This window comes from Anguilla anguilla, chromosome 9 (genome assembly GCF_013347855.1).
Source record: "Anguilla anguilla isolate fAngAng1 chromosome 9, fAngAng1.pri, whole genome shotgun sequence".
Classification (NCBI taxonomy): Eukaryota; Metazoa; Chordata; class Actinopteri; order Anguilliformes; family Anguillidae; genus Anguilla; species Anguilla anguilla.
Genome location: NC_049209.1, coordinates 22,130,294 through 22,156,480, shown reverse-complemented (window position 1 = coordinate 22,156,480; position 26,187 = coordinate 22,130,294). Strand labels below are relative to the sequence as shown.

Genomic DNA, 26,187 nt, shown 5'->3' with positions numbered 1-26,187 from the left:
CAAACTTCTTGTTGTGACTAACTTCAGGCTTTTTAGGAACCCCCGCTGTTTGTGATGCAATGTGGAGAGTGCTTACAGTAAGCAGTGTGCTGAACAACATAGCAAACCGAGGGGTGGAACCAGGGTGGAGGCGAGGGGTGGTGGGGAATATCCTCTTCTATAGTGGCCTGACCGCATGATCGCCTGTTCCCCTACCCCTCTCTCCCACCCCCTGCCCTAGGGAGCCCCAGGTTTAACTGCCAAGGGGGGAGGTGGAAGGCTTACTCAGCCCAAAAAAAAAACCATGTTGCAGCTCGATTGTCCGCTCTCATCTTGTTGCAATGTCTCCATCATTCTCAATTAGGGACAGTTTGGTCATTGTAATGGCCTCGGGAGTCTGACCTGCTTTGTTTTTTGATTGATCTCAGCTATCTGGGCAGCGTTGTTGTGACCAGGTCTTCTCCATCGCAATAGGTAAGGGTTGGATCCATGTCTGAAAGGGGGGGGGCAGCAGGTGGGGCTTATGATCACCTCTTCCTTTAAAGGGGAATACGAGTCTACGGGTCTTGCTTTCTTTAATTCGCTCCAACTATATACCCGTGCCAACTTAAGAGGTCGTATTTTATTTTCTCCTTTCAAGTTTTGTATATGAGTTCTGCAGTCTTAAATAATTTGCGTACTCTCGCTGTACTAATTGCAGAATAATTAGGTGTCCATACAGTATGTTAGTACAGAAACAGATTTTATGTTAGGTTATTGGAGAATGTGCTTTAAAGATCAAATACAGTGATTTTTTTATAATTTATTGTGTAATGAGCTAACCAACGATGTAAAATTTTGTAACAGATTGTTGAGTTAAAGGTGTAAAAATGACCTTCGACACCTTTGCTTGATGATGCCACAATAGGCTCTGACAACACCTCTCAATGTGCTTTTGTGGGTATAGCTACAGAAAAGAAAGAAAGATGGTTTGGAATTTATTTAACCAGGTGTGCACTAATTCTCTTAAGAAATTACATGAAATTGAAACTGTGATTTATAACATGGGACATAAAAGGTGATGGATAGCCTATGCTGGTATGTTTTTGGAGAGCTGTCCAATTGGACCATATAACATAGCCACATATAACAAGGTTTCATACATATAAATTACTTTTGAGGGAATTTTTTGAGTGTTTTTTCCATGTTTTTTTTCATGGAATTACGCTGCCCTAAATAGAAGCAAAGTTGCAGTTGAGGTACACAGCTTACAGCAATATCAGCTGAACTATTAACAGCTGAAACAGAAGATTCTAGTAGAAAACATTTACTGTGCTTTCTGGGGTTGAGGAGCCTTTTAGAGATCTACATTATTGGTGCTGAAGTGAAAGTGTGGGTCTCAACAATACTCAGGGTACATGTGGATGAGAATTACAAAATAGAAGGGATCCTTGTAGCCCCATGTAATATGTGGATGATGGTTGTACTATAGTGGAATACTTGACAATGGTTAAATTGTGACAGCATGCTTTGGGGTGGAGAATATTGTTTTACTGATAAGAAAGGCTAAAGAGATTGGATTTTAATAAGGTGGAAGAAAATATTGACTCACAAGTCATTTCATAATTTTCAATGAAAGCATTTTCACTTGAATTTTGATTGTTTGATTGATTGATTGTGGACTTACAGGTTGGGTTGCCAGCCTTGAGGTGCCAAAAGCATTGATGTCTTTTCCTCACTTCTTTGATGGAAAGCCTTTAATTCTGCAGTATTGAAAAATAGGGGTGTGTTGCTTCATGTAATATCACTGAGTTGAAAGTCTCATGATAATCTCATCTTGCCTGATTGCTTACCAGAACCACAATAAAACATCCCTCACTCAGTCAGCTAGTCTTTTATTTGGGGGAGGGGGCATAGCCTTGGTGAGAAGTAGATCACTGACAGCTTGAATAAGTTTTGTACTTTGATCTGGGTAAAAGAATGATTGTGTGAAAGTGTGGCTTCCTCAAAAAATACCATGAGAACATATAGGTGAGTAACTGTTTTCCCTTCGCTTTCTCTCGGATGTCCACTTCCCTGTTCACTCCCACGGGGTCTTAATTGCTGTCACTTAACACACCCCTCCTTTCTTCCAGCCATTTCACACTGACAGTCAGCCATTACCTGAAAGGAGTCTTTTTTTACATTTCATCAGTTTTGAGTGATATTAAACAGGTGACCTTTTATCCTGCTTGGTGATAAAAGTGAAAGAGAAAAAGAATGTACATTTTTCACTGTATTTGCACTTTAACAGAAATGCGCATAACTGAAAGCTGTACATTTCAGTTATTCATAATACACACAAAAAATATTGTCACCAATTTTTGGATGCTTACATATGTGCCAAAAATGGATTTTTACAGTACTGGAAAATACAAAGCACTTGACCAGTAATAGTACATTCTTGTGTTCATTCTTGTGATTAATGTGTAGCAAATGATCTGCTCAGATACTTGAAGCATGTACTTGTAAATGATATTTTGGACTGCAGAACAGCCTCAATTTTCTTTTCTTTTTTTCCAAAAATCCATGAGAAGCAAGTGTCCTTCAAAAATATAAACATGTATTGATGAAATGTGTTAAAAGTGGGGAAATGCCCGTTAGAATGGGATGTACGGCAGCTTGGTTGCTGCTGAATTTGTGGTTGACTGCACCATGAAGTGCTTTTGAGTGTATTCCCCTTTAAAGTCATGTTCCATGTGCAAAATGCCATGCATGCCATCGCTAAATATTGCTCTTCAGTTCCAAAAAAAGAGAGAAAAAAAGAGAACCAGTCTCTTAATAAAGTTGTTACATTTGTCGTCCAAGTGTTTTGGTTTATTTTCTTTCTGTGACTGTTCCCAAGTAGCCATTTCCCCCTCCCGCCATCTCTCCCCCTGTCAGCATGGTGAAGCCCATTGTAGACAGTATCCATGTCTATGAACGCATACAGTATCGATGATGCTTTTGTCGCTCAGCTGTGTTTTCCCCCCCTGCTAATGGCCTCCAATCTCTCTCTCCACAGCAGCGGCAGAAGGACAGCCTCCCTATAACGCTGTTTCCCTTGTTTCTGTGCCTCGTGAAAACCCTGTGTGTGTATTTGCAAGCATCTGCAGGGTGTCAATAAACAAAAGAGTGCCAAAGTCTTGACAGGAAGACAACAGCTCGCACACACACACACACACACACACTCTTAGACCTGGCCATGTTGATAAAATATATTGCAAAAAATAGATGAATGGGAAAAGTGCACTTCACATAGATCTGCTGATTTGGCACTGAGAAAAGTGCCATTACTCATATAGGCTTCAAATCACTTGATGATCATAATCAAATCTTAGCACAATTTTACATCACAAAATGTTGTATGACAGGGTATTATCTTTGTTTCTGTCACACAAGAAATTTGCAACAACAACAATAATAATAATAGTAATGATAATAATAGTTATAATGGTAACAACAACAATAATTCCAGATTATTTGGATGAATCAGAGGATGTAACTGGAGTTGATTTGTAGGTTGCCAATGGCTGCCTATAGCATGGCACTGACACTGGCACCACTTGACTTGAGGAGAGGGTGCTGGAAACACAAATAGCGGACATCAGGACGTCCAGAATGAGGTCTGCCCCAAACTGATTTGGCATTTTTCCCTGTTCTCTTCCCAGAAAACGTCTAGGTGCATCGAGTGCCACTGCAGGGTCTGAGAGGATGGACGCACTGAGATATCAACGCATAAAAAAAGCCAAGAAGGTTGTCATCAACAACAACAATTCTAAATCTAGAAGAAAAACAGGTGATTGCACGCTATTTGATGGAAGTTTTAAATCCATTACCTCTTGCCTCAGAAAACTATAATCCAGTCTATTGTACAATCTGAAGTTGTAATCTTAGAACTCAACATGTTTTGTCTTCTGTCTAAGTGTTCTATAGTATTATTAGTAGGAGTAGTAGTAGTAGTGGTGGTTGTAGTAGTAACAGCAGTAATATTCATTTTATTATGACGACTAGGTAGAGCACAGAAAAAGCACATGAGAATGGTATAGTGTATGCTATATATTTCAGACTCCTTGGTGGCTCATCCTACCTGCCACACAGTCTGATATGACATCCTGACCATTCCTGGTTCCAGTTCTGATTGTTGCCACTGTAGCCCCAATGGGAAGGGTATAATTGGTTATAGCATTATCAACGGTGTGAGAAGTCAGTAGGATTGTTTCCAAGAAACTTCTGCAATCAATTGGTCACCTGCAGTCTACTTGGACCAGCTATATCAGACGTGCACTCCCTTTACGCAGAGCCTAGGTGGTGGACTACAGATTGAATAGAAGGAGTGACTGGAAACCTTGCTTTGGAGGCGGAAAATTGCTTCCCTGGACCCTTTAACATTCACAGGAGGATACCATAATGATGAGACAAGCCTTTGGATACTATCCGAAATTTGGAGCAAAAGTAAAAATTGGAGTTCAAATTGGTTTAACTGCATACTGGTAAAATGTATCCTTGGCCATTTGTGCTGCAGACCTGCAGTCACTGTGGTCAGGCAGGGATTAATGGGACACTTCCTGTCTTGCAGGCTTCAGTCAGGTTATGCTTATGCAGCAGGTGATTCAGACTACCCAGCATCCCTCCACTGAGGTGTGAGAAGGTATTATTGTAAATCACTTCTGCAGTAGCTGTAGCCACTCCAGACAAGTGGTTATCATGGCTTCTGTACTGTTCACTCTCCTAAAAAACCTCACCTGGATGCTAACCTTTGTCATGAATAATACTCAACCTCAACTGTACCCACCGGAAACCATTCGCTCTCTCAACCATGTGACGAATCACTTACTCATCTTCGTACTCATGGCTATCTAATCTTCATAAATGTTAATGAAAGCATATTATGGTGATAGTCACCAAGAGGTTGCTGGAGGGCATAAATGCAAAAGGAGGCAACAGGAATTATCCCAAAGGAGCTGGTGCATTTGTCTTTCTGGACAAGAAGAATTCCCACTATTTAATACTAGAGACACCGGGGAAAAACCTACTAGAAACCATATCGTGCAGGAAAATAGACTCCCCTATTTTTTATTTGCTTGTGACTGTATGCAATATTAAGCTCCAAATAAAAAGTTTTATACATTTATTGAATTTCAATGGATATAACTTTTTTAGAGAATTCAATTTTGATGTTGATTAGTGTCTTGAAAGTGCTATGACTCATAGCCACAACAGTCCCACAACTTCTCAGGAGTCTCAATGCTTTGTTGTTGTTTTTCAAAAGAAGTTTAATGTTTAGGTATAATGCAAAATAAAACAATGGCTTACTACACCATTGATATTGGGCTGGTTATTTGAACCCAAATGGTGTGGTGTTCCCAGTTTTTGTCTTTGGCCATTTTGACTCTTTGCTTAGCGCATGTTCATGCCAGCCCATCTTTGCTGGTTCTCTGACTGCCCGTCATCACCCTTCCCAGGTGTGGCCCCCTCTCAGACCCAGCAGCTCCACGCCTCTCAGGTACTCCAGCCCGAAGAAGCTCTCTACCTCCGCAAGAAGAAGAAAAGGCCGGCCAGACAGGACCCGTACGCCCGCTTCTCCGCTCTGCTGTACCGCCGCCCGCCCCGGGAGGACCAGAAAGCCATTCTGGCCAGCATGGATACAGGGGACCCAGACCACGCCACGCTTCTCTGAGACCGCCCAGCTAAAACCATGTCTCTACCCCTTTCCATCTCACCTTGCAACCTTCTCCACTGAATATCACCTGATTTGGCCCAGCAAATCACTGATTGCCATCCGCATCCAGAACCAATGGTTTTACCCTTTGGGGTTGTACTGTTGTTGTTTTATTAATTGAATGAAGAGTGCTTTATTCATTTTTTTTTTCCAAAGTTTTACTCCAGTGCAAAACAAAACAGAAAATTAGAGGGGAAGGCGTAGCTTTCAAAAGGTTGCCTAATTTACAAGGGACCAGATCACTAGGAATGTATAAAGATTTAGATGGTAAAACGTTTATTTTAATGTTTAGTCATTTAAAAATGTATGTCAAACCTTTTTCAAAAATCTATTACAGTATTATTATGACATTTTGTTGAGAAACTTTGCTCAGTGTTCCTGCAACTTAACAGACCATCAAAAGATTTTGCAACCTAAAGTCTAGTGGGTCACAGTCGTTTACAGCAACCAATCACACTGCTCACATTCCGTCATATGCTTTAGTCTGCCGGTGTTCCCTTCCTTAGGGACAGTCACCTCATTTGTAGAACACAGGGTTTTTGCTTCTACAATATATACCTCAGAATACTGAACAGTTTACCACAGACAAGGGTTTAGTAACAACACATGGACTTACACCTTCCCTTAGACAGATTTATTTGTATTTCTATTTAAAGCAGAATTCTTTATTTAATCTGTTAATTAACAGTTAACGATGTTAACAACAACAGTTAACATTGAACTTTTCGCAGTAAGCTGTTATCATGTTCCTGTAGATAATTTGCTGTGTTGATTTTCCACTTAAACACACAAGATTCCTGTAAAATAGCAAAAGCATGTTTTGTAAAATTCACACTTCAGTCATAGGCGGGGTGTCCTTGGTTCTCTTCTTTCACTATTCGTGGACCATGATAAATTCTTAAACCTTAGTTAAAATTTCAGAAGCACCGCTTGGTTCCTTTGAATGTTTCATATTGTCAAACCACAGGAAAGGCTTTCTAATGTAAAGCACAATCAGAGATGCGCCTGTTTTGAACAGAGGGTTGTTTTCTTCGCTGCAGCCAAACACAAATGTAACCCTAAATAGAATGTCAAATATAAAGGGAGATTTTATATTTGTAGATTTAAAAAAATACTTGTTGAGCATTTAAGTGCTATCATTATAACCGAAGCCTTGAGTTTTTCATGTGTGTTTTCACTATTAGGTTTTGGCTTATTCTCTTCTGAAAAAGCCAAAAAAAATAAAAACAAAATTGCACTGGAGCAAAATCTTGGTTATGGTGCTCAGTGGCTATATACATTTGTCGTCACATTTTATTCATATTCCTTGCACTCTTGCCAGTATGTTTGGTTTAGAGGGCTCCTATCCCTAGACACAAAAAGTACTATAGTAATGCCAAAAATACTACCACTTCCTTAATCAATAAAAACAACACATGTACTGTACTGTGAGGAGGATAGGATTTTGTGCCATAAGATACTATAGTATTTTTTATTTCATGTTGGGGAGAGCTCTAACTTAAATATATAGAAGGCTTCTTATGGGCCTCTCTAGGGCTCATAATGCATCTAGTTGCCTGTTTTTTATTTTTATTTGTAAAACTAAATTAACTGTCTTTGTTGGCCATATTTGTAGCCTTGACATCCATTGGGTCATATAAGTTGTTGCTGTTTGTTGTTACTTTGTGTAGTTGCCCAGCTGTGGCCTACAGGCACCTCCAAAGTCCTCACGTCTGCATTCTGTACCATGAAGAGGCCTCAAACTCACTGATGGGACAAACACAATTGTGGGATAGCGGGGCTACAAGAGGCCATCTATTGCAGCTGAAGTGTTTATTTTAGATTCTCAACATCAAAGGGTGCTTAATCTGTACATGTTTGTGTGTATTCTCCAGTAGGAATGGACATGGACTGGTCTGGACTGAACCATTGCGTATTTGCTGCAGTGGGGCGGTGGTGGTAATGCTGCATGGGGGTTCTGCTGTCACAACCCATTGCCGCAGGCGTCCGCCTCCCCCACTCACAGAAGTCAACCTGACCAGAGGTGTGTTTGTACCAAGGTTTTTCTGGTCTGATACTATGACTCCTGTGGGATGTCATGAGTACAGTCCTGTTGACCTATTTGTGACCATCCATTTCTCAGATGAGAGCAATTCAGTCTAGCAAATGTTTGCATCATCATGTGGTCAGAGCCATCACACCCCTGTATCTCAGTATACACAGCTGGGCTAAAGTTAAAGCTGGCCCTGAGAGATACCAAAAGAAGCCAAGGCCTAAACTTGGCTGGAGTGAGTGTCAATAGGGCGGGTTCCTCCCAGTCCGTTTCTCCTTCCTGGGCAGGGGTCGCATCCCAGATCAGTGATCTTTGTTCCTGCTTCTGGCTGTGTTGCTTTTCTCATTGCACACAGTGTGTACTTTTCCCTGACAGTTTGAAGCTGCCCATGTGACAGACCTGGGCCAGTCACAGAAATGTGCATACATAGTATGCAAAAAGAAGAGCAGCACAACCAATGTCAGGTCACATGAACGGAGCCAGATGTCCATCACTGACTCTCAGGCTGGTCAGTAGTGCACTAAAATGTGTAAATGGCATCAGAATGTGCGATTAAATTCTGCCTAAGGAACTGGTAAATACAACCAAACAAACCAAAATCAACTCATGGGAATCATCATTAAATTATATATAGTCAGTAGACAATGACCTTAATTGCAATGGTTTAACAAGTGGCTCTACTTCTCCCAAAATGAGCATTTCTATGTGAAATGTGCAACAGATTGGTTAGTAGCTGAACTGGAGACCACTTCCCTGGACAAAGGTTCTAAAAACTACCTTTCCGTTGCAAATGTGTAGAAAGCTTTGAGACTCATAATTTAAAATTTCCAAATCCAGGGCACTACATTAAAGGGCCGTGATCAAATTGCCATTAAATGAAACAGTGACTCAACAGTATTTGTGATTTAAGGTCTGATTTAAGGTCTGTCTGCTGCAAGCTTTTTAACACCCACTGCACAACATCTCTCAAGGCTCAAATTGGTGCTTTTCCACAACAGTGATTTTTCTAAACATTTCATTTATTACTGGTGCGATCTAATGTTGATTATTTGACATAGATGTTGTAATATTATGATTATATATGGGCAGCAGGGCGATGTCAGGATAGTGTGAGCGTTTGACCCGCTCGGAGGACTCTGAGGTTGTAGGGCTGAGATGTGTGTGGTTGCTGGGCCACTGGTGGCATGTTACGCTCTTACTGCTGGGCACACTAAATACATTATGTAGTTGTGGAACGATGGTTACCTTAGGTTACTAAAGGCTGGGAAGTCTCTTGAAACTTTAATTAAGTCCCTTCATATTATCCATGTCTTAGTTTCATTTTAATGGACTAAGTAGCTTAAATGAAACAAAAATACACATTTGCAAATCGTTCACATGCTGCAGAAAGTCAATGACTAACATTTGGCCTGGCACTTGATGTGGCGGAAGACAAAATTTTGTTCTTTTAGTGATAAATGACACACCCCTAAGCTTTTGTCAAGGCAGTGTGCTCCTGAAATTAATATCATGTAGGCTTCAAAGGATAAAGGGTTGAAGAGGTTACATTTGTGTAGTTGGCAGGAATCTTTAGTCACAGTTTGAAGCTTCCACTTTAAATATATTTCAAGAACACTAAAAATACTTTTTTTTCTGTTGTTTTAGCCAAGGAAATTTAAAGTGGAAGGTGCAGAAGTATTTGTAGTCCACTTCTTGGTGGTTTATTTATTTTTTAAAATGTGACATCAAAGGAGGTGCTATGTATACACATTAACATTTTGTAGCAACAAAAAAGTACTTTGAACTCGATCTGTTTACATGGTTGTGATAATTTTCATTTCATACAGATTTTGTTTAACTGGAGGATGGGTGAGGAATCTTTATTCCTTCCCCGAAACTTACTGTGTGTGCAGACATTTTGGCTAAGCATAGGATAACAGCATGTTGACATGGAGAAATAAGGACAGCAGCATTTTATAATGGAGGAATAGTATGGACAGATTCAGTCTAGCTAAAATATAATTTCCCCTTAAATAAACTCATTTAAACAGGCGGCACTTTTTTTCTTTAATATTGAAGCTCTGTGGTTGCTGTGCATAAGGAAAATAGTTGTACAACTTTATGAGAAAACTTACTACTACTTGTTTCGTTTTTGGTCAAATTAGCCATTATTTAGGTTTCGATTGGGTTTTTGACTTGTAGTACTGCAAAACCAGACTTCAGCATTGAAGTTGGTGTACTATACCATAGCATAAAAATCTAAAATAAGTTTTCTGTGAGTATTCCATAGTCTTTTGATAAGCAGTATCAGTAGATGTGATTTCCATCTTGTGAATAGAGACACCTTTTCATCAAACCCCTGGTCTTCTTTGAGAGAAGGACGCTTCATTATTGTGAAAATCTGCCGGTTATCAAATGGAAACAATGGGGGTAGAACTTGCAATAAATACTTTCCTTTTGTATAGGAATGATTTGGTTTTAGACCAACAAATGTAATGCATTGACAATTGTTTTCCATTGGATAGCCAAATAGACACTTGCTGTGTTAAGTTAAGTTGAATACAATGCAGTTGAAAAAGAGTTAAGTGTCTTACTTTGCTTTTATATAATTTTTAAAACAATGAAAAGTAAGAGTAAATGCATTTGCTGTTTTCCTCACTTTCATACTCAAAAAAGCTTATCGACTACATTATCAAAAACAAAAAAAAAAACAAAAAAAAACTAACTATTGATCCTGTGTCTGTTGGTACCATACACTATTCTAGAATGTAAAGTATATCCATGAGGTTGACTGTTATATTGCAATATTAATTCCAATTTAGAAATGCCAGCAATTTATGAAAGTGGTCAATTTTTTGCCGTGTCTCATTCGTTTATTTTTGTTTCAGTACTGACATAATTCATTTTGTCATTCATTTAGGATTTTGGTTAATTTAATCAGGTAGAAACTTTGGCTAAAACCACATTTCTTGATGTAATAATTTTACGCTTTACCTCTGGGGGTCAGCCAAGGTAGAATCGTCTGAACTTCATGCAACAAAATGGAAAATTTGATCTGACAGATCATAATATTACATCAGATATATATCTATTTCACTTAAATGCAAATAATTTATGGAAATTAATCTTAATTTCTTTTCTCCTCAATTTGGAATGCCTAATTGTATATATAGGTAAATGCAGGAGTATTGGGACAGTGACACTATTTTTGTTGTTTTGGCTCCGTACTCCAGCACATTGTATTTGAAATGAAACAATGAATGTGAAGTTAAAGTTCAGAATGTGTGGTTTAATTTGAGGGTATTTACATCCATATTGGGTGATCACTGTAGAAATTATTTTTTATACATAGTCCCCCCATTTTAGGTGAGCAAAGGTAATTAGACTAATTAACATAATTAGCATAATCTGCACTAAAGCCGTGATTGCATCTGATGACTGCGGAAGTCTGTGACCCATAGACATCACCAGACTGTTCCCTGGTGATGCTCTCCCAGGCCTGTACTGTGGCTATCTTAAGTTCTGATCTTAAGTTCCTGTTTATTTCTGTTGGCTGTAACTACTACACAGATCACCTGATATGGATGTAAATGTCGATGTAGATGTAAACAGGATCACTCCACATACAAATCCTTACTTAAAACTAATATTACAAAACAAATAATAGTGCGTCAACAATTAATTGCTTCTATATATTGTAACCATTTTATGAGAGGTCATGCTGCATCTTGAATACAGTCATGACTACAGGGGGTTGCCGGCACTCTGCTTTGCGTTGTGCCTAATAATACCCCTGTAGCAGTGACTCTATTCATGATACAGCAAAGGCTCTTGTGCTGTATTGCTTCATAAGAGTGCTCACTGCTGCAATTCTTCTCTGTTTGGGAGAGCGCAGACAAACATACAACCACTTAATATCACACCGCAGTTCACAAGTCAGGCTCACATAGACATGAGTCTGTGTGTGCACCAGTCAGACGTATGGAAGTACAGTTACATCACTGGCACAATCAAAGTGTGGGAATTGCAAATGAATGATGAGGCCCTGTAATCCAAGTCAATTGAAACTTCCCATCCCTGGTTGACAATACAGCCTATGTGGTGTAAGAATGTGTTTCTAAGGACAAAAGAACGTAGCAGTGAAATTGACACTGGGCCTTTGGAATTGAATCTTTAAAAAGCCCTTTCCAGTTTTGCTAAGCTGTAAGCTTGGTGGAGAATACCAGGCAAACCTTACTGAAAATAGTGAAAAGTCTGTGACTACATGGCATAGTGATCTGTAATAGTGAGCTTGAAAAAAACATTCAGTGGAGCTTGGATTGGAAAGGACTATTGAGAGTAGGACAGATATGTACACTGCAGAACATAGCATTTGCCTTTTATAAGCCTGCATCCTGTGCCGATTGTTCCAACTGTTTCCCAAGGGCTACCATGTACGTTAAGCTGTGCTGATTGGATGTGGAAAATCTATCCATCATTAATCAATGTGTTATTTTTACAGACCCCAAATAATGGCTTACTTTTAAATCTAAAAATATGAATTACAGACATTAGACATTTGTGTGGTTTTTTCAGAGTAATGTTTGGTCAGTGAATTTACTCCGCAAATTGGTGAAATATATTTTAATTCATTTTGAAGGCAGATGCCACTGAATCTTTTACAAATATTAAACACACATTTGTTGATATATTTTATACATTGACACAGTACATGACTTTGCTGAATGCAAGGCAGAGAATGCCAGGAAGATGTGGATGACTACAGAAAATAGCTATATGAAATAATTAAGAAATGTATAAAAGGAGCATTTGTATATGTTTTGAGGGCAAAATTAACACATATTAGTGCTCGGCTTAAAACTGCTGTTTTCTTTTTCCTCCTCTCTGTTTTTTTGTTTTAAGGCATACTATGCAGGATTTTTCACCTTGAAAATATTATAAAACAACCATGCTCAGTCATTACTATGATGCACTGGCATTCTGTTTCTGTGTTTACTTCTGTTCAGTTCTTGCTTGCCTGCATTTGTTATTCTGAAAAGTGTATGGATTGGCTACTACAGTGGTGCCTATTCAGCTGGGTTAGTGTTGGAGAGATAAGGCCACCTTGGTAGCTATCCTAACGCTAACCAAGTGGCTGGTGAGCGTTCGCTAATGTTAGGTAGCTGTCGTTATTAGATAACTAAATTCAGGTATGTTTTGCATTGTTAGCTGGCTGGCCATGATGGCCTGTGAATTTGTAGTGGGTTACATTTTTTACTAAGTAACAATAGAATAAGAATAACAAAATTATATTCCAATCCACTTCTCTCGGCTTATATGGGCTGGCTGGCTATCATTAGCTGGGAAATAGGGGTGAGTCTACCAGTCGGCAAATCCTACTATTGCGTATAAGTTATGTATTTTTTCTGGATACGGCTGCAGTTTGATTACAACAGACAGTGGTCAGAGAGACACATTGCATTTTTCACTAAATTCACATTTTAGGTGAATGTGCGGTCTTATGCCTTTGTTGCTATAGGGGTTGGCTTGTACTAGGCAGCAAGTTGGAGGTCTTTTAGGCTTCTTCACCGATTTGGGGGAAGGTGGCCTTCCATTGAGCTACAAAGCGGGAGAGCAATATAACTTTGCTGCTATATAACTCAGTCTGACACACAAAGTTAGACTATGAAAAGATGCAAAAGAAAATTATAATAATAAATCAATAAAAATAAAAGCGACAATGAAATGATGTGTTTATGAATATGTGCTAATGTTACAGAATTTTGCCGTTCTTCCAGGCAGGCTGGGGTAGATTGGAACCCACTGGTGCTGTGCTAGTAGTGGCTAGCGTAGGTCAGTTCCATCACCACTAAGCTAAAGTTAGCTGTGACAGCGAAGTGAATGTTTTTGCTATCAGATGTCAGTCGAACATTTTGGCATACTTGTGGCTGCCTAACTGGTATGAATGTAGCTATCGCTATATTCCAGCAGTCTGCAATATGATGTTACAAATCTAACGACATTGCTAGCCAGAGGAAAATATCTTGTTGTTTTGTTAGTGTGTGAGCTTCGTCACTACCATGGGGTTGTAGGCAGGATCGAGAATGGAGGAGATACTTTTGATTGTAAACACAGGAGAAAAGCAAGAAAAGAAATCCTGCATAGTATGCCTGTAAATCAAAATAAATACCTACCCAGTCATTGGCTGACACACATATTTTCTCCCGATCAGGACTTAATTTTCAGATTATTGCTTAGTGCTCATTGATATAGTGTCGCCTAAGCTATAGGCTAAATTAAGTTGTCCTAATGCTGGGCTAATACTAGCTAGGGACAGTATCTAAACTTAAAAAACATTACTCAAAAGTAAGCTAACTTTATTTGATGTCAATTTATTCCAGTCATCCACTGTAGAATATGTATTTTAAAAGACATAGATAATATATATGATGGAAAATGTATACATATAGATCTTATGTATAAGATTCTAAGACAAGAGTGTATAAGCAAATAGGAAATATCAATATATGGTAACATGCAGGGGAGTGGATAGATTGAATGGGCCTGGTTTTTCAGGAAGGTCTTATGAACATATACCTGCCTACAGTGCTTGGACAGTCAGGATGCAGCTCTGTTATCTGAATTAATTAATTAATTAATTAATTGTTGATAGGGTGTAGTGTGGTGTTCAGGTCAGGTTTGTCATCATGTTAGCAAATCATTTTTTTTAAATTTCACTCATGATTGCAGTACCATTTTTCTTAAAATGCTGAATCGTCCATATTCAGTGTATAATCACTGTAATCACATCAATAAACGTACATTCCTCACACAAACAAACATTATGGAACCACTATAAGGTCCACACATGCATTTGTAATATGACACCAATCAATCTTTCTTGTTTATTTTTATAACAAGCTTGGTTGTGTGCAATGATCTTTCAACTAATAAGATCTGTTCACATAGCGTAATTATTGTTATGCCATGGCAATTATTTCACTGCATACGTTCACCAACGTTTAAACTTAGCATTACTAAATCAGTCCCTGTGTAGTAAAAGTTAATGTGTGGCAGGCTCATGCAGGGAGGGCTTCGGGTAACCAGAGCACCTGCCCTTTTTGCCCCAAGTGCCCGATGTGCCCCATTGATTTGATTTTTAAAAAAGTATTATTATTGTTGCTGTCATACATTTGTATTCATTTGTTTTGACAAAATATATTCTGTGAAATAACTAGGTTCTAGGTTTCTTTGCCCTTTTCTCACTTTGATCATCGGCCCTGAGAGAGTCTCCGCACGGCCTTGATGTGTGCTACATATAACGTATTTGCATATAACGTGCGTATTATTGTTCATTATAAGTTTTCTCTAAAATTCACAGTGACTGGTTTTCTTTAGGCTATTTATTTCAGTTGGCCAACATATCAATCATTGCCACTCATACGTGCAATTCATCGTGTATTGTGAAGTTTATTTACAAAATATATGTGCTTTTTAAATATAATTCAAGATGCAGTATATGTGGTGCATTTCATCTATGAAAGTGGCAGCGATTTATACATTTTCCTAAACATAACTGCGAGGTGTTCGGACGTGCATTTAAAAATATTGCTTTAGATTGTGGATATGCTTTGCCGACAGACTTATACATTCTTTGTGGGATTTTTTTAAAACATTTTTTTTATGTCGAAACTGTGTGTACGTATGAGATTCTATATAATATTTACTGCTATAAATATCGAGTGAGAGAATGGCTGTCCTTTGCATGCGCGTTTGCGTCTGATGGTACAAGAATAATAGACTAGACCGCGCGGTATAATTCGGTCGTGTTCGGCGTCTGCTGACGGCCAATATGTGTCGCTAGAGACCTATCCTTGTTAGGTAAGGTAGATGGGCATCGTTGCTATTTATCAGAAGATATTTTTGTAACAGATTCAGAAAAGACAAGACGGTTACTGTTTCTTATTTATGCCACGGAGAAAAATAGACAATAAAGTAGGCTACGCGGTAGAATGTGCTGTGTGTCTGGCGCGTTGAAGATGTAGGCCTAATGTTTAAATGTAAGTCTTAATTTAAATAATTTCTATTTTTAGCAATTATGTTGCTAAACACTGAGGTACATATGACATAGACTATAGTATACCTTGAGTAAATGCGTGTGTAAGTGGCCAACATGCGTGCGCGTGCATGTTTTCATACTGAAGCTCGAATATTTCATTTCATGCGTTTAATGAGATGACGCCAGAAATAACTGGAGTAAGAATAGAGTCCAAGTCTTTCACTGTTGTTCAGCGTGTAAAACACTAGCTTTTTCGCAATAGTTGTAGCCTACGAAAAATAATTAGGCATATATGGCATCATCCGGACTCCATTCAATATTCTTCACAGTAAAATGTTCAGTTTTAAATAAACTCTTACAGATTATATAGGCTATGGTCCCTATTATACTCATATGTAGCCTACTCTGTTAGAATTTAATTAACATTGGGCATTCTACTCGGTTCCATAAAACTGTAGAGCCTGACTCCGCAGGTTGCCCGATTTTTTATTATTATTTCAAAACAGTATCACTAACCAACGCACTACGAAGCTGGAGAGTTGCCATTCACCACTCTACTAGCCTGTGCTCACTAGATCAAGAGAATATACTGAAATTAATAGGAATCTCGCAGATCCTTGAAATGTTCAGTCAATAATGTTTCATCCCTCTCCAGTTTATTCGTTTGGGGCCACTGCGCAATTATATAGGTCGTTTTCCAAAAAAATATGGTGCATAATATTAATGATGGCATTGCACATGGCGATTTGGTGCAAATCTAGAGAAAGAGAAGCGGAAGCTGATTGGCAACAGTTAGACAGTTTGGCCTTGCTAGCGAAACCGGGACCTGGTCACAGTTGAGGGAGAAAAGTATGAAATATGCTGTCATGGTCTACCACTGACGCACACTCAGACACACACTTTTGTCTCACGTTGTAAATATAAGCAAGGTCTGGCAATATATTTTTTGTATAAATTTAAAATGGCGCACACAAAGGAAGCTTATGGTTGAATGGGAATATATTGTTTAAAATCTGCTTCATTGGAAAGGTGTGACTTGACATGTAGCAGACCTCTATTATAGATATCTACAATGTGAATAATCAAATTTTGCTAAATGCTACAAATGAATTTAGGTTTAAGACTTCATATTATTAAATATAATTATATAACAAAATGTAACGTTAGTAACCATTGCGGATATTTTTATCCGCACTTGGGGAAAGGGTTATTTTTGTTTGTTTAGTGTGTCATTTTTTGAGATATAAGAAAGTTACTTTATTTTATTTTTATATCCATTGCTGCTTTAAGCAATACTGTAACATTAAATAAATATTGATATTTTATTCACGCATAGGCTTCTTAGAAGCACAGAATTTCAGTTCTGTATAAAATTTAATGAATAAATACAGATTGTACACCATACATTTTCTGAGTGACATATATAAATTGTCCGTAAAGAGTGCGAGGCAGATACAGGGTTTTGATCAAATCCATATTTAATAACAAGATCTGGGTTGTCAAAATCTGATCCATGCAGTGCGTCTTTTCAAACAATCTCTTGACGGATGATGACTTGTTTTTATTACTGGTTATGATTACCTTCGATTGTAATGGATTTCTTACCTCTGATTTGTAGTATTCGATATTATTAACAACTTTTAAGTTGAATTAATTTGTTACGACCTTGAAAGGCCCTTGCGTCACTCCAACTTTAACTCGCCTAAGTACCCATACAGCTATAGTGTTTTAGCCAAAGTTGTAAGAAGAGAAAATTTAAATGGGCAATCATGGATCATTTTCTTTCTCCTCTTCTGAAAGCTGACAAACAAAGATAATCATAACCAGTGGAAATTGTGGAGGAAACAAGACTGCAACTCCAAAAAACTTGGACCTGGCATGATGGTTTACTTGGCCATTTCATCTGACGTGTCATGGTATGGTTTGTAGCCCACATTGTGCAAGTCTCTTCTATTGTCCAAGTCGATGGCCAAGATGACTATCAGAGCTTGAGGGCCAAGTTTACCAGTCGCGGTGCAGGAGCGTTCTGATTGGCGCCTGAACCCTGTATCTTATATCTCAAACTCTTTGTGACTTTTGGGGAACATTTTCTTAACATGGACCCCCCTTCACGATCTGTACAGCAGCACAGTACAACAAATGTGTAGTCAATATTCCTCTAGTCAACAGACTGTACTGGTAGTTAATATTTTATTGCGTATGTGTACGTAAACAATACTATTTAAAGCTGCTCTGAAAAAGAAAAAGAAAATAGACAGAATCGGGGGTCCTACACATTTTTAAAGAAACGAAACAAAATGAACAAAAAAAAAAAAAATCTACAAGTGTGTTTCCAATTTAGGCTCTTTGTTATGAAATGGTAGGTTATGTATCCTGCCTCTAGAGGTTCAGGGTTGCAGAAGTCTGTTGGATAGAGGAGCAGCAAACAAATACATGCCTGCTTTCTGGTAGAAAAAAACAGTGTATTACGTTGCAGAAGTCGGTCTCTTCCAAACTGGACGTGTCATATTAACATTGTCTTGAAACATTTTGTTGGCGCGTGTCGACTTTGCAGTTGCGTTGTAGGCCTACACATTATCACCTGGTGCTATTTTCAAACTGTTTTGTGGTGCTCTTGATCACAGTCAAACACTTTGCTTCACTCACATCGTAAGCACTGTTTTAATTAACAGAGAAAGTAGTAATATGGTACTTTCCGTAAAAGATACAGAGTCAGTAGTTGTGCAGGCAATACGTTTAATCTTAGTGTTGTGCTGAGTGTTCATTGTATTTACTATGGATGTGGGACAAGCAGAGTGACATTAGATTAATCATGCAAAGAGGCTGGGCAAACTGGGGGTTAGATGTATTACAACTACGAACCGTATCATCAAAAAGTGCGAAGCCTCTAAAGGCGAGGATAAAAATCCCCAGAATCACAAGGAAACCAAATGCCCGCTTTACCTATTTAGGCATTGAAATTTAAATGAATTTGGAAATTGTCCCTTTCAAAAATGAAAAGAGCAAAGGGATGAGTCATAGATTGGAAACATATTTACTGTATTATTTGAAGGGTTTCTTAGCACCCGATAAGCAATGACTTAAAGAGGTTATAAGCATGCTTTTTATTATAAATATTATTACTGTCATTGTTTGACACTGGATTATTTGTCTAAATAAAACCAAGTTCCTTCCAAGCTCAGATTTTTCCAGTGCCGGTACTGGTGGTAACGACACGCGTTCACATACTTTTTACAGGTTTATAAATACAAAAATTGTCTGAACACTGTTTACAAGCACACAACTGCAGTGATATTACCCTTCTGGTGTCCTCTAGACTTCACCGTAATTTGGCTTTATTTATTCGTACTTTCCGTTTTCTGTCCGCTCAGCGTTTGATGAAACGGAAGCTCCAGTGAATGCAATACAGATGTCTAATGCACTGTTAGCCCTGTCTCCCCCAAATATTCCTATCACAGTCCACGCTGTGTTCATTTTGACGGAAAGGGGGACTTGCCACTATCATTGGCTTCCGTTTAACTGTCGTTGGTTGTTATGTTTCATGGTCTACCTGTTGTGCATAAACGAGGGAGACGCATTATAACCGTAAGCTCAACTTTAACCAGTTAGATTACATAGCCTATATTATGCTTTTATTGTACGCGTTATCTGATTTGGTAACTTTTTGAGGTAGCCTCTCATGTTGGCATTCATTAACAACACATTCGCCATGAATATTAAAACATTGTTACATAGCCTATTATTCTGTAAGAAATACACAAGGATTATGTTGTACACTTTCAAAGTTTACCAGCACTGAACACATGAGAATGTAATGTCGCTTTATACACGTCATGTTTTGCCTTTATATATATTTTTATCATGCATCGTTAACTACTAATGCGTACAAAAATAACATTTTAAGTTTAACAGATGTTAAAACATATTGTTGGTTAAAATTGTATGATTACTGTATGTCTGTTCTTGATCGTGCTTCCAACAAACGCTGATTAGCCTATAGGCTACTGTTTTGATTTTTATCGTGCGATGTATTTATTTATTTTTTTTGTACCACTTTGAAGGACCACTTTTTTTGTATATTTCATGTACTTGTTTGCCCCAAAAACACTTTCAAATCCAAAATGTGGGTTGATTTCACATACTTTGGTTATTTCTGTTTAGTGGGTTAATTCACGTCATTACTAATAATTTAAAATAAAGTCGAGGCAGCCAGAGGGTTAATGTTTACCATTTCAGGTACCTTTTATTTTTCCCCAGATACATTTTTTCTGTTAAAGAGAGGAAAAACGTATATATGGTGCTGTACCAAAGCCTTATGTAACATAATATTTTGCTGTATTGTTTTTGCATGTTTTGGTCTCTGCTCAGCAGGAGGTTGAACACACCCCACCTGAGAATGTCTCTTATACATGTTGAGAAGCAAATGGCTACCCTTCATCTGACATCATCTCAGACATCCCGACTCTCAGCCAATGTTGAAATCTGGACATAGTCTTTCCACAGATCCCTGACCTCTTCCCAAGTCTTTTCAAAATGATGATTTCTGATAATGGAGATAACTTTACACTTGCCAGAAAGGAAAGTTTACTGCAAGTTGTACTCTATCTATCTATCTATCTATCTATCTATCTATCTATCTATCTATCTATCTATCTATCTATCTATCTATCTATCTATCTATCTGTCTGTCTGTCTGTCTGTCTGTCTGTCCCTCTCTCTCTTTCTCTCTCTCTCTCACACACACATACACACATACACACACACATACATACATACATACATATGATTAATTGGAAATAAGAAGTGAGCTTCCAGTGTATCCAGTCATCAAGGTTCCCATGGATGAGTTAATAGGCCTCCTTTATGTTTTTGGTTTCACAGCAGTTTCATGCTTGTGTTGAAATAGAAGAAAATGCTTTAGCTGGGCTGACATCTATTACTAACATGGAATTACCATTTTCCTTATTTGTTTACATAACATGTGCCCCTGACCTGGGGAACATATAATGCTTACATTGACATACTATCCATTTAAACAGCTTGTTAATCAATTAAACAGTTCAGCTTACTTTCTTTCCTCTAGGGTTAACAACAGTACTCCACCCATGATTTAAGCATGCAACCTTCTGGTTGCTGGTTCTGTCCATGAACTGTTATAACATTCTACTGCCCTATTTCATTTTGTGGATGTAAAACAACAAATTGTAACACCAAATTAAGGACAGCGGTCTTCCTGTTTGACCTATAAAGTGAAGCAGGATGGGAGATTCTCTATACCAGTTTCTTGGTGTGTTCAAGGTCTTGCTGAGTACCAGAGAGAGGCTGTAGGACATTAACATTCTATTTCCATGGAGACGTTTGCCCTGCCAATGAAGGCAGTGTTGCATTGATGATGTCGCAAGCCTCTGCCCCACCATGCCATGCAATCTGGGCAGAAATTACTGAGTTGACATTTTCAGATGCTTAAGTCCCATGTAACATTTACTCTGCTCAAGAAATGTTTTGTATTTTGATATAATAAAATTTTACAAAAAAACTTGTTTATGTTTGTTTATTAATATATAGTTATTGGAAATGATAAAGAGGTTTAAATGTTTGCCTTTCTAAGCCCCCAAAGGATGACAATATAATGAAGTATTTGATGTTATCTTTTCAAAGGACCTTCAATTAGTTTTGAAAGTCACTTAGTGTCAAGCTGAAGAAAACTTCCATGGACAGTTTTACTACAAATGTGTGATGTAGTTACAGAATAATTCCACACGATGGGACTGTTGTATAAACATACAATTCGTTCTTAAAGTCTAACAAATCTGAAACTATTGTTTTGTCACTGGTCAGAATCTTTTCCCAGCAATGTTCTTTGGTGATTCACTTACAAAAGGAGTCTATGTATACGTGCAGTACTTGTATTCAAAAAGTTCTGTTTTTTGAGAATTAACCTTAAAAACTTATCTGAAAAAAAATCTGACAGATCACCAACCTAGCCACAGATAGATTGATAGATAGTCTGACAAACCAATAAATAGAGAGATCCACCAACGATTTTCAACATACATATTACCTTGATTAAAATAAATAAATAAATAAATAAATAAATAAATAAATAAAACTTGAACTAGCACTGTCAGATTGAAGTTACTGTAGGCATTGTCACATCTGAGAATCAGTACCTGATTCTTTTTTTTAAAAAAGACCCCTCCATGGACTAACCTCCGGCAAAAACTCATGTGCATGTACATTAATGATCTGTGAAATACATGTTATTGCAAATAAATGTTCAATAAATGACAAGTTAATTAGAAATGGCACATTATTATTATTATTATTATTATTATTATTATTATTATTATTATTATTACTACTACTACTACTACTACTGGTAGTAGTAGTACTACGACTATACTAATTGATTTACAAAGACAACAATAATAATGTCATCATAACCTTGTCGAGTAAACCGCACTCAACCTCCGCAACTTCTGCTCGCTCTCATGGAGGCGCGTACTCACAGTCCTGCGCGTTCAGAAACTGGTCTGCGCGCACACACTTTCGGACGCAGAGCAGAAGGTCCGCATCGAAGAGGCAGCTTCACAGCGGAAAACGTTAGCTGGGTAACGTTTAGGTGACTGGATAACTAGCCGGTTAGCTGCCCTTCACTGACTGAACATAGAAGGAGATAAACTCATTGCGGACGGGTCAGATGAAAGAATCACGTGTCGTCACTCATTTTGCTCACACTGGAGTGAGAACACAACGTTAAATCAGCTGGTTTTAAAGCCAGGAGGGCGCTTTTAGCTAGCAACCTACGTTACCTTCCTTGACTAGTCTGAATCGACTTCTCACGATTGGAATTTTACCACGGATTTATCATACCGCTTATCTGAACCGTCGACTCAGGAATGCTCTTTTTTGACCGTGTCTAGCGTAAGGTGAAATTGGTCGTTTTGCCATTCGTTTTATTATAATGCGGCTTTTTGGCGGTGGAGGGTCAAGCTGTGCTTTTGCAGCTGTCGTGGAAGAACATAAGAAAAAACACTGCTAAAGCGAGTCAGAAAAACAGCTTTTCACCACTCACAGGTAAGATGGCAAACCGCGCTCCTTGTGTTTCGTTACCTTGTTGGTTTTGCGTTTTTTGTGGTGAACGTTGGACTAGGCTGGTTAGCTAACGTTAGCTCGCTTCGCGTGTATAGGAAGCTATCTTTACTTATGTTAGCTAACACCTATACAAATGTACCTAACTTAGGTAAGTAACGTGGGCTAACGGTTATCTTACGTAACGACAGTGGCGTGGTGATGTTTAATAAAAAATTGGTCATTTCTGTGAAAAAGTTTGCGTTTATTCGTAATGTTTGCTATTTTAACTGAATACCGCATGGATTCAGAGGGTGTGCCAATTTAGGTGCCTAGTGTTACTGCTAGCAATAGCTGAAAGAGGGTGCGTTACAGTGATAACTAAATAGTTAACCAACGAACTTGCCTATGATTGCAGTTTTTTATTTGACAAACTATTGCCCGCGTGCTGTTTGTGATTCCTAGCGACCTGACTAGCTCTGAATGGGAAAACATGCAACACATCCTCGTTTGCGCCCGGTCAGCGAATCGTTGAAATATATATTGGAAATGGCTCGTAACTCGCTGGGCACAGACATAAAACAGAACGAAAGATTTTCTCACTTTTAACGTTTGAAGTGTTAACGTTAATCTGTTAACATTAATTGATGACTGTTCAAATTAGTTAAAGTACTGTTTAAGAAGCTATGTTAGCTAACCAATGTTAGCAAGCTACGTCAGTGGCAAGTCCACGAATAGCAGGCAATATAAGTTACGTTAGCGTTATTAAACCCCGTGTTTCTTAACTAACTTAACGTTAGCCATTTGCGAACAGCATTCACAAACGTCTATAATGGCCATGCTTTCAACTATATTAGACTAGCTATGTAGCTAGCTATTTTCAGATGTGTGATCACCGTTTGACGTGGTGCTGAAATGGCCTTGTTCTTTGCTAAATCAGCTGCATATGACTAGTGCAGTAAAATGAAGCCTATTTACCAGCTAACGTTATCTGATTGCTTGAGGAAACTCTAATTCCAAGAGTAACGTTAGCTAGTTTATGAAAGTAGTTTATATGTAAATTCGGATTGTGGTTATCGTTACTTTGCTTGGAAGTGCCATAATCTCACCCTGTCTTTCAGAATAGTGTACATTTGCAGTATAGACGGGGGTTGCGTGATACTTCTGAGTGAAGCAGATCATAAACGGGTCCCTTTTTTAGTATTATTATTTTTACTTTGATTTCTGGGTACTTTCCACACTAATGTTTGATTTGTTTTCTGACTGAGCTTTGGTGCGCAGAACGGGATATGGATAGAGTTAGGGGCAGAAACGTCCAAAAGGCTCGCTAGTTGGTCTGAACCCCGCCCCCTTTTTCTGAGCCAGAAAGGCCGGTTTAGTGCAAGTGCCTGGATTTGAATTAGCCTCAAGCTACACTTATATTTTATGTTTTAGCATCAAATAAATAATTTACGTGAAGACGAAACTGCGTCAAAGGCACCATAAGTGTTTGTACGTTCATTACGTTGTGGCGTGACATATCTGTAAAATGTTAACCATAGCTTGGTCTCATTGTCCACGAGAGGTCTTTAGCCCTAGGCACCTCATTCTCACTCCTAAAAGCTGCCACAGGCTGCAGTTTTGAAAGGAAATTCGATGACATGAGCACGTGCAACCAGGGGGTTTTCAACCTAGCCTTTTAGTGCATGTAAAGAAGGTGTTTTTTTCTATTTATAATTCATTTTCTTCTCTGGGGATTCATCTGAAGTCCAGTTTAGTTCTTTAAGGTTTCTGGTGGTGGCTCTGTGGATATGACATTAAACTTAAAGTTCTAATTTAAGCAGCTTAAAATGGATTAAAAAAACCCTAACGATGATCAATTTACACAGATGCTGTCCTCCAGAGTGACTGAAAAGTTTGCATTCTTTACATACAGTCAATATACATAACTGGATATTTGGTGATAAAATGTAGGCTTGGTTAAGTACCTTCCTCAAAGGTACAACAGCAGTGCCCCACTTGGGAATCAAACTAACAGCCGCAGTTACTAGCCCAGTTCCCTAACCATTCCACCCCAGCACAACTGGAAAGATTCTTTTTAAATTAAAAGAGAGCCATACAATGTAGGCTATACAGCACCGACACAGTACAGTCAGGTATTGCAGGGAATGCTCTTTCGAAGGTAGTAAATTCTTCACAACTGGTATTTGCAAATCTCATTTTATAAGGTATATATGGTTTATTCTGCAGGTATACACATACTGTACATGCGCCTTAATATGAGTCAGTCGTATTCCGTACAAGCTAACATGTTCATGTAAAGATATCTTTAACAAGACTGAAATTAATGGAACCTCACCTCTATACTCAAAGATAAATTATAATTATTGGGAAATGTCAACAGCACATTATTGACAAATGACAAGTGTTCTGAAAATATTTTCGAAGGTAGGCTGAGCTGGTGTAACACTTCAGTGTAACCATTAGTTAATGCTGGAACTATTCAGTTATCTTGTTACGACTCTCACTAGGGAGGCAAATGTACAATAATTCCTTTGATCGATTTATTTTAATGTTAACAAATTAACAAATGAGTGATCAATAGTCGTTAAGGTAAATTACATAAACTAATGTTGTACAGCTCAGCAATAATAATACGAGTGACTGCACTACTGGCAGTGGGAGAGGTCAGTGTGTGAGTAGCCTTTCTTAGTGACCACGATGCATCAGGCAGACTCTCTTTAGGGTGGTAATCTGTGCCTGTGTTTGGGGATCCAGTTAATTTTGTGAATTTTTCAGAACTGCTTGCGTTCTCATTTTTTAATATTTTAAATATTTTTTTATATTTAATATAATATTTTTAATGTTTTTTATATTTGTAATGTCATTGAAAACAGGCCTTGGTAATTTCATACATGTTATGCACTGCAAATACTATGTGTGAAACAAGAAGACTCTGGGCCCTGAAGTCATAAAAGAAATAAAAATATGCAGAATTGTGTGGAAACTGATCCAATATAAAATGTTTCCTGTTGTCTTAAGTAGTTTCATACCCTGTCCCATTATTAATGCTGCCCATGCGATAAGGGAATTTCCTCTCCAATCATGAAAACAAGGGAGGCTCACTTTCCAATTCCTGTTGGCCTTACCCTGAACTATGCCAGGCCTAGCCGAAATGAGTCACAGCTGCTCTGCAGTTAATGCTTTTTATTGTGCTGCTTCTAAAAGGTATGGATATCAGGCAAAAATGGCTCTGTTTCTGTAATGTATGGTAAGCAACTAGGAAGGTGAGACAGTTTGGTTGACCCATCTAATAGCATTTACATCTATGTAATGCCAAATAGGTATTTTAAATGTTTTTGTAATGGCATCCACTCAAAGCAAATTCAA

At 38.2% G+C, this 26,187-nt stretch overlaps 2 protein-coding genes across 8 annotated transcripts in view; both read left to right on the top strand.

Annotated features, from left to right (window-relative positions):
• Positions 1-10,471, top strand: part of igsf9bb (immunoglobulin superfamily, member 9Bb) — a 134,285-nt gene extending 123,814 nt beyond the window's left edge. For 5 of the 7 annotated variants that reach the window (XM_035433321.1, XM_035433318.1, XM_035433320.1 and 2 more), the window contains 2 exons: positions 3,648-3,775; positions 5,442-10,471. In XM_035433321.1, the coding sequence (XP_035289212.1) occupies positions 3,648-3,775; positions 5,442-5,656 (343 nt within the window). In that variant the 3' untranslated portion in view covers positions 5,657-10,471. Of the gene's footprint in view, positions 1-407; positions 454-3,647; positions 3,779-4,555; positions 4,628-5,441 lie in introns of those variants that run through there. The other 2 variants (XM_035433323.1, XM_035433325.1) reach the window with 2 other exon arrangements.
• Positions 10,472-22,261: 11,790 nt separating this feature from the next.
• arhgap32b (Rho GTPase activating protein 32b) overlaps positions 22,262-26,187 on the top strand; it is a 121,069-nt gene continuing 117,143 nt past the window's right edge. Inside the window, 1 exon segment of the mRNA XM_035432677.1 lies at positions 22,262-22,824. The gene's annotated coding sequence lies outside the window, so the exon portion shown is untranslated.